The 13,466-nt window shown below is 44.1% G+C and overlaps 1 protein-coding gene across 1 annotated transcript; it reads right to left on the reverse strand.

Annotated features, from left to right (window-relative positions):
- Nucleotides 1-8,510: 8,510 nt before the first annotated feature.
- On the reverse strand, nt 8,511-11,063 carry LOC119743140 (transcription factor HES-4-like). Its single transcript, XM_038219501.1, has 3 exons — nt 10,931-11,063; nt 10,521-10,616; nt 8,511-9,653 (listed from the first exon to the last, which is right to left on the reverse strand). Exons 1-3 carry the CDS (start codon nt 10,979-10,981, stop codon nt 8,949-8,951), a joined length of 852 nt encoding a protein of 283 aa, XP_038075429.1. The 5' UTR covers nt 10,982-11,063; the 3' UTR covers nt 8,511-8,948.
- Nucleotides 11,064-13,466: the final 2,403 nt, after the last annotated feature.

Raw genomic sequence — 13,466 nt, forward strand, 5'->3', positions numbered from 1 at the left:
GCTATTGTTTTGCGCGGTCGGCACCCCGTCTTAAAAGTAATATCGATCGTTATTGGGAATCACCTGCTACAGTTGGCAAAACAATGGCCGTGGGCAAGCCAACCGGTCGAAGTTGGAGACAAGGCAGCGGAATTGACTGGGTTTCAAGGGGCGGGCAACTTTGAGAAAAAAAAACCGCCATAATCGGTCAGAGATCAGCCCCGCGCAACTTTTTTTTTTTAAAATCCATCTACGCGTCACCACTGGTCGATGGTGCTTGTTGCTGGTGTATAACTGGGTTGTAAACAAGGGTGTAACTTTGTGTCCACAACTGATGCCGATGACGGTATTGACAAAAAAAAACAGACCTGAAAATTGATGGGGGAATCGACACCATTCGACAATAGGTGGCGCTATTGATATAGAAACTTTTATAATGTACATAATGACTGTGTATTTTATAAACGCATACATGTACATCTGGGGCCCCAAAATATGCTCAAAATTGTCTACGTCTACGAAATCACGATTTGTATACTGCCAATTTCTCTCTTAATAGAGTGTTTTATGGCCCCTGCATTTTAGAGTTTGTAGCAATGAAAGGTTTCGACTCCGAACCGGTCTCTGAACTTTTACTCCTGAGATGTTTTGGGATAAAAACTTGTGTATATATTTTATGAGAAGTTTGGAATGTAATTGGTCTTGAAAGTCGGGGTTTTTTGGCCAGTGGAGAGGAGGGTCATTATGAAGGCGACGGGTGTCGTGGCCATTTTGGGGGTGCTCACTCTTTCAGTGAAAAATCGTCAAAAGCCATCGGTTCCCCTCCCCTCAAAAAAGAAACAAACAGAATGTGGAAAAGGGTATTTTCGAACTTAGATTAATGATGTGTGTCTTGAATACCTATATGAGAGAAATGAGTATAATGTCTTGAATACCTGTAGGAGAGAAGTGAGTATAATACCCGATTTTTTTTTATGTATGGTAGTATCACAGGCGTCTACTCACGGCAATTTACATGTACCTCAATGCTCGCTTTACGTGTATTCCAGCGTATGCACTGTTAAAGGGAATATACAACATTTGCAAACATCGAAAAATAAAACTACCAAGTTTTTACGAAATACTTTAGGATGTTGGTAAATGACAGTCTCAAGCATCTTGTAAAATTATGGCACCTGATGGGAAGTCATTTTCAAGAAAATGGTCATTTTTGTATACATTTCCAACGTTGGTCGGCCGACCACCGTTGGAAAAACCTAACTATTTTTCAACTACTGCTCCAAATTTACCATTTTTCAGTCCAAGTTTTGTTTACTATTGGTCACATGTTCATGAACGGGTGCAGGCCATCTAGACTGGTTCCCTTGCCTTACCATTTTCCATCATCTATAAATTGATCCATTTTATCTTTTGTGGAGTCAGGGAACCAGACTACATGAACATTTTTGTTTTTCTTGGTTTTTCCAACCTTTTCTAACACAAAACTTAAAAAATGTCAGTGTAACAATATTTGATCAATTATACTAACCCCTCAAATAGTTCATTTCTGAAAATTACAGCAAAAGCCAATGATGTATACATTCCCTTTAACTTTAACATTTCACTGTTGTTGCCTCGTCTTACATGATGATTTACGACCCTGTTTGTTGAAGCAGAGGTACGTTTTCGTCTGTACTTAAACTCTTACACAAGAACAAGTTGTCCACAACTTTCAAAGGGGAAAGATTTTGCGAACATACACTCCCACATTATACTGACCGAGACTCGCTGGCCTTTGTAACAACAGTTGTTAACGTCATGTAATCAGCCCGGTCTTAACTTTTCAACAAGAGCCGAGTACTTCTAGTACACAATTCCACTTTTTTTTCGTAGATTAAGTCTTTTTTTATGTTGGTTCCTCAATTACACCATTAATGAGTGCTGAGGGGCGCTCATGGGGTCTTAAGGGGGAAACCAGAGGGATTACATCCGCATCCCTGTTGGCGCAACAATGCCCCGGGCGTGCCAGCGGATCGAAGGGCGGTCAAAGGCCCGGCATCGACTCGTTTTGGCGGGAGAGAGAAAATCCGGCACGGCTGGCGGAAGTTCCCATCAATATGTTCACCCACGCATGGTTCACTCCCATGGGGGAAGGAACATCCTCCATGGTTCACCCATGTACTAGTTCACAGCAGCAATAACGTCTTGTCAACATTTGAGGCCGGGGACAGTCGTAAGAAAGAATGGATTTTCCCCCCTTTTTTTAGGTGGTGGTGGGGGGGGGGGGGGTACTATACCATCTGTTCGTGGAGCTATGATCTGACCCTTATTAAAAAATATAACTTTAAATGTTGCTCAGCTTTTTACTCAGTATTTGAAATAATCATCTATTTACTTTTTGGCAGATGGTTGCGGAACAGGGCAGGCCGCAGGGGAAGTTCCCCTCCCATCCCAAGGGCGGATCCGGGGGGGGGGGGGAACGGGGGCCCATTCCCCCCCCCCAACAAAACGAACCCTTTTTTTTTTAAGTGACGTCTCAATAAAGGCAGGCACTGCGTACACCAACATCTTTTCCTCAAAATATAATTGGTCAAAGTGGTCAGAAATTGCCTCAGATCGCACCATCACAGAGCATCTAGAATCCTAACAATTTTCAGGGCCCTTAAGCGGGCCCCGAACCCCACGCCGTAATTTTTTTAGACCCACTTTTGGGGGACCAACATTTTAATGTAAATTGGGGGCAGTTTTATCCCAACGATGGTTGGCCGACCAGCGTTGGAAATTGATATACAAATTCCACATGTCTTGAACATGACAGCACACCAGTGGCATGATTTCACAGAATGCTTGAGACTATTATTCACTAATAAAAAGTACTATTTCGTAATAATTTGGTGTTTTTACGTTTGCAAATGTTGTATATTACCTTTCATTATACAGTCCCTTCAGATAACCGACCCCACAGTAGATGTTGTTCTCATTAAGTATCTCATTACAAGGTTTTTAATACCGTGTCATCTGAAGTTCCCGCACTCCATTCGATTGTGCGCCCGGTTGAGATTATTCGTGTAATTCCCCCATTTTGTCGCTCAACAACCTTTTTCAAATTACCTAAAGACATTCCACATTGTATCTCTCATAAAGGGTATACACGATTCCCCTTACAGGGGATTAAGGGGGGGGGGGTTGATTTGTGAATGGCTATATGGTGGGGAGACTCTTTAGTTTGGTCCATGAAAGGCGATTTAGAGACCGTAAGATCCTGTGAGTAAATGGTGAAATTCACTACTTTCAGTATTTTGGTATCGCACGGGAAATTACTGGCGTTCAAACTTTAAGAGTAATACTGATGGTTTTGATGCGAACATTTCAAACCAAGACAGAGTTAAAATCATATTCTTTCTTATTAAGCTTTGTCGGCCCATTGTAATTTCGCTCAGACTGCAGCTTATCCGGAATATAAGTTTGTCTTTCGTTAATAGCTGTATACTCTGTGATACCATAGAGCTGGGTCCTCTATGGTGATACCCCGTCGCACGCCCTGAAAGTTGAAACTGAAAAAGAAATCGCTTAATAAGCCATTTCGGAGTTACAAAAATGTACTACTGCACGTGCGCACATCAGATTCAACGATTTAGTGTCGGAAGATAAACAAAGCAGATAAATGCACTCAAGTCTGTGGGGGACGTGGTAATCGAATCCACATTTTGCAATTTTGTTCTAGTAAAACAGAAGATGGAAATTTTTGTTCGCACAAACGTTGGATCACACGAAACAACGTAAACCATGGTGCCGTTTGAAAACAATCAACATTTTGCATCTACTTCAAAATAAGAAATTTTCTTTAATTTCGTTGGTACCCCGCTGTTCAAAGAGTGTCGGATGAGTGTGCGGTGAAAATTGTAGAGCGCCCCCATGTGACTATACTTAACACAAAATTTGTGACACGGTGGACATTGCATAATAATTACGACATCTGTAGCTGGTCCAACGGGGGGACCAGCAGTTCTCTTTGTGCCTAACTGACTGACTTTCACTGATGAATTTGACTTGCTAAGTCCCTCACTGATTGACTGTCCCTTTTGAATGGACTGCTAAGATGAAAGGGCCCATGTCATTAATCTTTCTTGCCGAATATATTTTGTGCACTTGTCTACTCCTCTTTAATGAAAACTATATGAAATCCCTTTTTGGGTAATCTTATTGAAAAGTGCACTTCTTTCAACACTAAAAAATGTTCATGCTTTTCCAGGTAAATTGTTGCGATGTCATTTCAGGAATTGAAGACACTGTTCACTTTAGGGGTTTTCTGTTCAAATTGTCAACCCCACATTCCTCATTGAAAAGATTTTGTGAGAAAACATATGGAAAAGCAGTCTCTTTTGCTACACCGATATGGACGTGTTTCCGTGTTACGCACAAAACGGGTTAGCCGCAGTCGCTCCGAATCCGGTCCACCGGTGAAAAAAAATGGTTTTAGTCGCCAAACGAAAAAACATATAAACCGGGGTCGCCCGGCATTCCAATCTCTATATATTTTCCTACGAAATTCAAAAAATTCACTCGAATAGAGCATTCAATGTCGTCGGACCAGCTTTCTAAAAACGTACACGCGTGGCGTGTCCTGAAGGTCACATAGACACACAACTGATTTTTTGAGACTTTAGCCATGAAACTTTTCCATATGTTTGTTCATTGGCGCACGAATCACCAAAGAAAAGACGCAGGTCCAAAATATCCAAAATTCTGGCAAATTTGTGTGCTGAAATAGCTGTAACATTGAGGTTTCTGTCTGAACGGCCTTTACACTTTTTCTCATGAACATGGAAACTGGCCTTAGGCCTATAACATGAAAACAAAAAAGGCACCACAATACCCTGCATGTGCCCTCTAAGTCCCTCACTGACTGCTGACTGCCACTTGTGAATAATAAGCAAGTCAGGTTGGGCATGGAGGAAGGAATGTTCCTTCCTCCATGGGTTGGGGGAGTCAGGTTGGCGTAGCGGTACTTTCCCCGCCTTCCACCGCTGTGACCGGGTTTGATTCCCGCCTGGTCCAGATAATGTGGATTGGGTTTTCAGTCCCTACCTGATTCCGTGGATTTTCCCAGAATATTTTTTTCTGGGGTTTTCCTTCCACCTCTAAGACTGTAATTTCTTCTCATTGTCTCCTCTCTACAGGTTACTTGGCTTGCGAGCTACAGTGCCTAGGGCACTTTTGAGGAATCCTTGGTTTCATTACCAGAAAGAATTAAAATAAAACAAATACAATAAAACTATCGGAGCGGTCTCGAAGTGACTGAGAAGGGGGAAGTCCCAAGCAATAAAAACCACTGCAATTTAAAAATACCGTGGGAGAAAAAAGTGCCTTTTGAAATGTACATGCGTCGTGTAAATCGTCTAGCAACTGTAACGAGGCCTTAAAGGCAACGTACACGGATTAAAAGTTTTCGCGCAAAATGTCAATCCATCTACAGACATTATCGATGGACGGAATTGCCGGAGGCCATGGAAACATCCTCAGGTGCCGAGGGTTGTTCTTCGTTTTAATCCTTACCGTCCGCTCGGCCTGCAAACAGGTCAATTTGGGTCTTTGAATTCTCGTTCGATCCGTGTGCTCGCCCGCGGTAATGTTGGGGCTGGGCGGCAAGCGGTTGGCACAACACCTACCAACTCGGGGACAATGAAGTAGCGATTCCCCCCCCCCCCCCTCAAAACTTCGATCAATTTGGGGGCTCGACTTTACGTTCCCAAAGATGGGCCACAGAATGAAGCTACTTCAAACCTCGTGAAGGAGTTTGTTTTTGTTTTCATTTTATAAAAGGGTTCATATTCTGTTAAAAGTTTCTATTTACAGAGTAAAATGTCTAACTTAAGTTTGCAAGTTTTAAACTTTGGTTTGAAGGTTTTAAATTTTGGAAATGTTTGCAGGTACCGCGGCTATACAGCCGTGGCTAGTAGCTACAGTGTTCTTATAACAACTTTTCTGGGTCCTTAGGCTACTGTATATAGAGGCCCAAACCCGTCATTTTTTGATCGATTGGCGAACATTTTCAAATCGTGGGGAGGAGTTTGAGGTCCACTGAGTTCTCCCCCTTTCAAATAAAGAAAAACTGAGCCAATGTTAAAAATTTTTTTTTCAATTTTCATACAAATCTGGATCTGGGACACAAATTATTTTCTTTTTTTTGGGGGGGGGATGATGGGGCCATTATTTTTCCGGAAAAATGTTTCGCCCCGATGAAAGGCAGAGGGGCGGGTGCAAATGTATTGCTTTTGTTGAGTTTTGTGGGTGGGGTACGCAATGGCTGCCTTTTTTGCGACGTTACTAAACTTGAAAAAAAAAAACAGAAAAGAAAAAAAAAGGATTCGTTTTGTTTGAAAGGGGGGGGGGCATGGCCCCCGTTTGCCCCCTCCCCTGGTTCCGCCGTTGCATATAGTTGGAACTTTGGACTTCCGGTATAGCCTCAAAGAAACTAAAAAAAAAATTATAATCTAAAAGTGCCCTTTAGAGGAACACTGGAACATTTTTACTTTTTCCTTTATTTAAAATCTTAAGAAGGGTGCATAACAAAATAACCTGTTGAAGTTTCAGCTCCGTGGGCACTCCGTCTTTATTTTTTGGGGAAAAAAAAACAGAGAAAACGTACACGCACAATTTTCGGGGTCTGGTATTTCTAACTGGATTTCGTTGCTAACACACGTGTGCCCGCTGGCACATTTTCTTCAACTACTTTCAATGATTGTTTTCTTCCGAATATGAAACCATTTCAGGCGGAATAATTGCACATGGTATTTGGTATCAGTCCTATCTACACTTTGAGCAAAGATTTTCTCGTTAAATCGGTAGGCATGTTTTCTGGTATTTGCCAAATGTCCCTGCTTTAATTCATTCATCTGTTGGAATTTACCTGTATAGATGTATCGCAATTTTTACGAGCAAAAAAGTGCGCCGTTTATTAACAATAAACACCCGTGCTCATCACCTGCGTTCGACTTGGACAATAGCGGGGCTTCGATCGGCTATTCAACACGCCTTTTGTCCGGGGAAGATGGCACCGGTCCAACACACGCGAAGCCGGATTAGCCACAACAGGTACGTCAAAGGGGGCACGGTGACTGATCCACGTGGGAACATTACGGGAAGAAAGGAGGGTATGGATCGGTTTGAGGACGATCGATGAGAGGTTATTAAGTCTGAAGGACGGTTGGGAGGGGGGGGGGGGGTGCTACAATAGCCCTGGGTGTTCGTTTGGTTTGGCAGGGGGATAGAGAAAAGGATCCCCGTCAGGAAATCGTGAATGGAGTCGACTTGTTCTTTTTGTGTAATCGCTTTCCGGTAAACAATATCCGGCCAATCTCGAGGTCTCAGTACCGGAATGTTCTAACCGCCAAACGTCTCATGCAAATGGAAATACCTTTACATGTACATGGATGGATCTATAGGTTTGCCGCACGCATGTCGGGGGGGGGGGGGGGGGGGGGGGGTAGGGGAAGGGCGGATCCAGAATACAATTTTTTTTTTTGGGGGGGGGGGATTCTGGATGCTCTCTGGTCCGTTCTGAGGCAATTTCTGACCACTTTAACCAAATCTTTTTGAGGAAAAGATGGTGGTGTACGCAGTGCCTGCCTTTATTGTGACGTCACTTACAACAACAAAAATAATAGGGTTTTTTTTTTGGGGGGGGGGGGGGCATGGCCCCGCTGCCGCCCCACCCCTGGATCCGTCCTTTGAGTGAGTGGGGGGGGGGGGGGGGTTGCAGCCGGGGAATAGCCAAAAATACCGTATAGGCGCAAAAACATGGGATTTATCTGTTGTAATTAGAAAATAACTTCGTTCATGAAACCATCCCCATCTACATTATACAATGTACATGTACGTACATGTATATGCATGTACACTGCAGATATACGGTCACGGTATCCAAAGCCTGTTACCAAGGACGCCGAATGGCATACAGACGAGGGAATCGCTCAAGCCATGTGTCCTTTTTCATGAAGGGCGCCACCAATTTGGTTATATCTACTTTAATAAATTCGAAATCAAAACTAAGAACAAGTAAGGAAGAGAAAGTGAGGAAGAATATATGTGTAGTCAGTCTATGACCAAAGGCGGATCCAGAAAACCAATCCTTTTTTTGGGGGGGGGGGGCCACAATGAAAAATTGGGTCCCCAAAAATTGGGTCAAAAAAAATACGGATTGGGGTTCGGGGCCCACCAGGGCCCCGAAAAATTGTTTGATTCTAAATGATCTGGGGTGCCATCCGAGGCCATTTCTGACCACTTTGACCATTTTTTTAAGGAAAAGATGGTGTAAGCAGTGCCTGCCTTTAATATAGCGACGTCACTAAAAAAAATCTGCCCTTGATGCCACCAGGAAACCAAAATTATATCCAACCGAAATTATCTATGGGCCCACGACATTTAAATGCAACTGGCTTGCAGCAGTATTATTTAACAATTAACTTTACTGTGTGATAAATTACGATATAAAGAAACCCCCCAAAACATGTAACACGCCCGAAGATCAACACTCATTCAGACACACCAGCTTTTCTTTTTACGTGATTTTATTTTCAAACTTCGGACGTTGACCCGCAACGCCCCAGTCAGAACTTTTCTTCATACACCCGCATCGTAGCGGCAAAATCATAGAAAAATACTCTTGATGTACAACAAATTTACAAAATGAGAAACAATGCATCCGACTCCAATCCAATTAAGTAAAGAAACACAAAGAAAATTTTCGAGACAAATTTGGGACACTCCAAAAGGAAAACAAACCGAACTTCAATTTTAGAGTTAAAAGCGTTTGCTCATTCATACTAAAGCGAAACAAGTGGAACTTAGAAACATGCATAATGTATAGTCATCATGGGAATTTGTCAATCAAAACAAAAATAGGAAACCTTCTGAATACAAAATTGGCAATAAAGTTCATCACGAAACACCACTAAATTGTTACGAGGCGAGAAAATGTGCCATCAAGTTCACCAGGGTCTCCAGACATTCTCCTGGGGGACCGTGCGGCTGATCGCGGCGTGGTGTCGCCGGTAGGAGGCAGCGACGGCGGACTTGATCTTGGGTCTGTACTCCGAGGTGACATGGGTGAAGGGCTGGGGTGCTGCGGGCTTGGTTGCTGGAGCTACCTCCACCGGAGACGGCGGAGGGGTGGGGAAGATGATGGAGGATTGGCTGCTGGCGCTGGAGTGGGTGCTGAGGAGGGAGGGGCTGGTGGTCTGGCTGGCAAAGTCATGGGGGATGCACAGCATCAGCTGCTGCTGTGATGGCTGCTGCTGTTGCTGCTGCAGGATGGTGTATGATGTCATGGGCGGCACCCGGTTATTGGCTACCATGGGAACGGGACTGACGGCCGGTGACGTCACAGTGGAAGCTGGCTTGGCTGTGTAGCTGTAATTCACCTGCTGCTGCTGTGGAGCTGCTACAGGCTCCAGACTACTGCACCGGTCGGCTAGGTGGTTCATGATGCGAAGGCGGGTGTCCAGATCCACCGAGTCGCAGTTGGCGAGGAAGCTGGAGGTCTCGCCGAGGCACTCGCTGTAGCCAGCGTGGTACTGTGTGACCTGGGCGGCGGGGGAGGTGCGACCGCTCTGAGCCGATGACTGAACCTCCTTCAGGTAACGGACGGTCATCTCCAGGATGTCAGCCTTCTCCATCTTCGGCTGGCGTGACATCTGTCCAGACAAAAATAAAATAACAAGGATATTTAGCCACTTCATTCAAAACCAAGAACGTCATAAAAGAAATCAAGGATGAACCAGAGCGCGCCAAAACCTTCACGGGTTAATCTTTTAGTCATAATTTGGAATCAAGGGTACCAACAAATGACAGACCACAAGCACAGATCGCACAATAGATCCTAAAACTTTCCCACGATCATCTGAAAGGGATCCTTTTGTCACCCACCAGAAGTCGTTAGCACTTCCACATTCTTTAAGCCGCACAATAAACCGCGGCCTCTTTTTTTTCATTCTAAGTCTATTACTCTTCCCTTCTTTTCACCGAGCGTGGGTGATGACAAACAAACAAGGCGATATCTTGTGGCGCGCTCAGCGCTTCGCACGACCGGTCGTGTCCCATTGTGGTCGGGGGTATACAACACGGTCTGTGGGTTTTTCTTTCGAAACCAGAGTACACGGTCCCAGCCACAATGCTAAGCCTATTAACCCGGCGGGGGACCCATTCAGGAGAACCGTGGGAAAGCTCAGGAATCGACAAGGGAAGGGATAGCTAGCCCACAATGACAACAATGCATTCCAAATAAGCTGAATGGGAGAGGGTTCAAATGATATGACACATTTTGCCTGCTGTGCAAGTCACTGCAACAGAACTCTTCAATATTATGACAACTCAGCTAGTGTCAAAATGTGAACAAATTTGGTCAAACTGTTTTTGTGCTTGAATTTTGAAACACTGCAATTAATTTCGGATCAGTTTCATGATGTGGGTTGTTGCAGTACATACGAAACATTGAATTACAGCTTACAGGGTGTATTTTTTGGGGGGGGGGATGGGAGAGAATGGTGAACAAAAATACATACCTCCTTGCGGAGAGCTGGGAAGATGAGGCTTTTGAGCTGTAGCAGGCTGTCGTTGATACGTGCTCGCCGCTTGCGTTCCATCATGTGTTTGGAAGTCTGTCAAAAAATAAAAATGAAGTCACGATTAATTAACAAAATTAAAGAAAACTGCATGTGACCAGCTACATATTACATCTTAAAAATGTGCTAGTTAATTGTAACGAGGACATTTTTAAAAGTTTCATAGAGATTTACGAGTTGCTTGTTGAAGACAGATGTACAGTCGTTGACCGTGATTCTTGACGGAGCAAGTTTTGAACTATCAGCATGAGCAAGAATGTTTACGGTATGGATACGAATGACAAACTATTGGGAGATTAATTCGCCTCGAAAACTCGGGAATATTTTGAAAATTGAGGGTGCAAGCTTACCTTAGGTCGCTCCATTTCGGGTGCAGTGTTGTGCATCATGTTGGCAATCATGCTGAAGATTGTCGAAGGACAGAGAGTGTTCCAAGTAGAAGACGAATCGAGTGTCGAGTGTATGTCGCAAGAGGTTGAAATTAAGAATGACTACAAATTTGGCACGAGAGCCGTATTTATCCCCCACACGTGCCGACCGCAGGGGAGTGCCCTCGGCCGTCCGCTCAAGTGTGAAATTCCCTCACAACGGGCCAATCCCGGCACGCGTCTCATTGTGCCGCGCGGGATACCCAACGCAGCCCGCCACGCGAGCAACAGTGCCGCCGCGCCATTGGCCGGCGGGGATGACCTCATCGCAAACGCGCGCTCCCATTGGCCGGGGCCGCCATGAATATTGTTAAAAATTAGCATAAGCAGTGACAGTCGGTCGTCTGCGTTGACGATGCACATGCAACACGACCGTGGGAGCGTCGGCCGGCTATTGTTAGCGTCTATTGACTGTGGTCGTTAGGGCTCTTAATCAGCACTCTACACGTGCGTGGCCTGTTGTTCTCAGCGACCGGTGTTGGCCAGAGAGCGGTGGGAAAACTCCACCCCCTCAGCTTCTCTATGTGAGGGTAAACAATTGGCTTTTGCGATCCCCCCCAATCGTCTGGCAATACTCTGTGCAAGTCAGTAAACAGCTGGGCTGAGTGAGACGGTACCAGTCCCCGGGGCTTTTAACCCGCAATGGCGATTCACAACACACAGACCAGCCCCCCCCCCAACCTCAAGAAACATCCCCAAATCTTTTTAAAATGACGCATGCTCGGCACGCGCGAATTTTCAAGCCCGACATTGTTCTGGAAATCGTTGGCATTGTTGGGGTACACGATAGTTTTTGGCTGAATGTAAATTATATTTCGCGCGGGACAGTACAAATTTGATAAGGGCATGGGGTGTTCGCGTGTCGGCAGGTGCCAATATGTTCGTGCACTTATCCTGAATTTCTTCGTTTTTTTAATTCAAAGGATTGTCCACAAAATACTTCTTCAAGGAAAATGTGGATTTAAAAAAAAACCGCGTACAGGTATTCTCACGGCAGAGTCTTAATCTACCAAGATATTTGTTGTTTTGATTTCATTATTTTTTAGGTATTACTGATGTCTTTTTATTTCTAATTATATGTTTCAAAACAAATTGTCTGAGATGATGATTTCTGATAAAAATAAGCACGACCTTTCCTAAAAGTGACAGTTAGCAATCTCTAATAGAATTTTGTTTGATGACTTTCTTGAAAACAATTTTTCCAACTTTATACAAAATAGAACTTAGTTCTTTTGGACTTGTTCTTTTTTTCAAAGTCTTCTCTCTGTTTTTGTGACAAATTTCGGTCCAGCAATTTAATACGACATTCATTCACATTATTTTCTTCATATAAATTAAATGCTATAATTTTCATTCGATCTTAACCTTGCAATTCTGCATAATAATTACATTTTTTACTAGATAACTGTTAACCCAAAGCTGTTTCATGCAGAAAAAGAAAATACCAATTAAAACAAAAAGAAACGAACAACGCACGATGTATTTCACTAATGAAAAAAATTAATCAGCTTGTTGAGCTCAGATAATAAAAACGAAAGAACGAAAAATCATTTTCGATCGAAACCACATTCCAAGCGGAGCGAGAGGGGGAAAATAAAAGCTGGCATGCCAGCAAGCAGGTTGCACGGAGTCCAGCGGTGGAACGGGCCGTGGGAACGGGCAAAGAGACGCTGTCAGCTTAGGCCTCGCCCGGGGGTATTAGGAGCTGAACGCGTTGACGCGATCAAGCGGCCTATTGTCCGGGGTAACTTTCCCACGGGCCCTGTTGAATGGACCCCAAGCCGCACGGACAATCAAACACACAAGGAGTGAAGAGAGAAAAAAAAACTGTTCGCGATGTTACACTCATTGTCGTGCCTGGTGGTTTGGGATGTGATGGTGATGATATTTTGGTCCGGTGATCTCATTGCAGAGTTTCGTTGAAAAGCCACAACTCATAAAAAGGATGGGGGAAGTGAGTTTTTTTTTCCCTTTAATTTCAAACCCAATTTATTAGAATGGGTCCGGGGACCTTGCGTGTGTGTGCGTGCGTGCGTGCGCGAAGGCACTGGATACTTTTGTTGTGTTGTGGGTTTCTCCAGGATTAAAAGGATAAAAACAAGTTGTTTTTTCGCCTTGGGTTGGTGTTTACGAAGGATGTTTTTTTTTCGTCCTCGCTTGTTGCGATTCCGCTTGTTCGAGCGTAAGCATCATCAGAACATCAGAGGAGGCTTTCGTGTGTAAATGATGCATGTCTGGGTCCGAAACACCAACCAATAATATTTGAGGTTTTGAGCTAGACAAGTTCTTTTCCTACCTCCAAATGGTTATCCCAATACTCATGGAATGTTGTTCTGTGATGGTGGGGATGGGGATGGGGGGGGGGGGGGGAGGGGAGGGGGAGGAGAGGGGGGAGGGATGGGTGCAAATAAATTAAACATTTATAAAAACAAAGACTTAAAATTTTAAATAGCAGGGT

Source organism: Patiria miniata, unplaced genomic scaffold (genome assembly GCF_015706575.1).
Source record: "Patiria miniata isolate m_02_andy unplaced genomic scaffold, ASM1570657v1 HiC_scaffold_6, whole genome shotgun sequence".
Lineage (NCBI taxonomy): Eukaryota > Metazoa > Echinodermata > Asteroidea > Valvatida > Asterinidae > Patiria > Patiria miniata.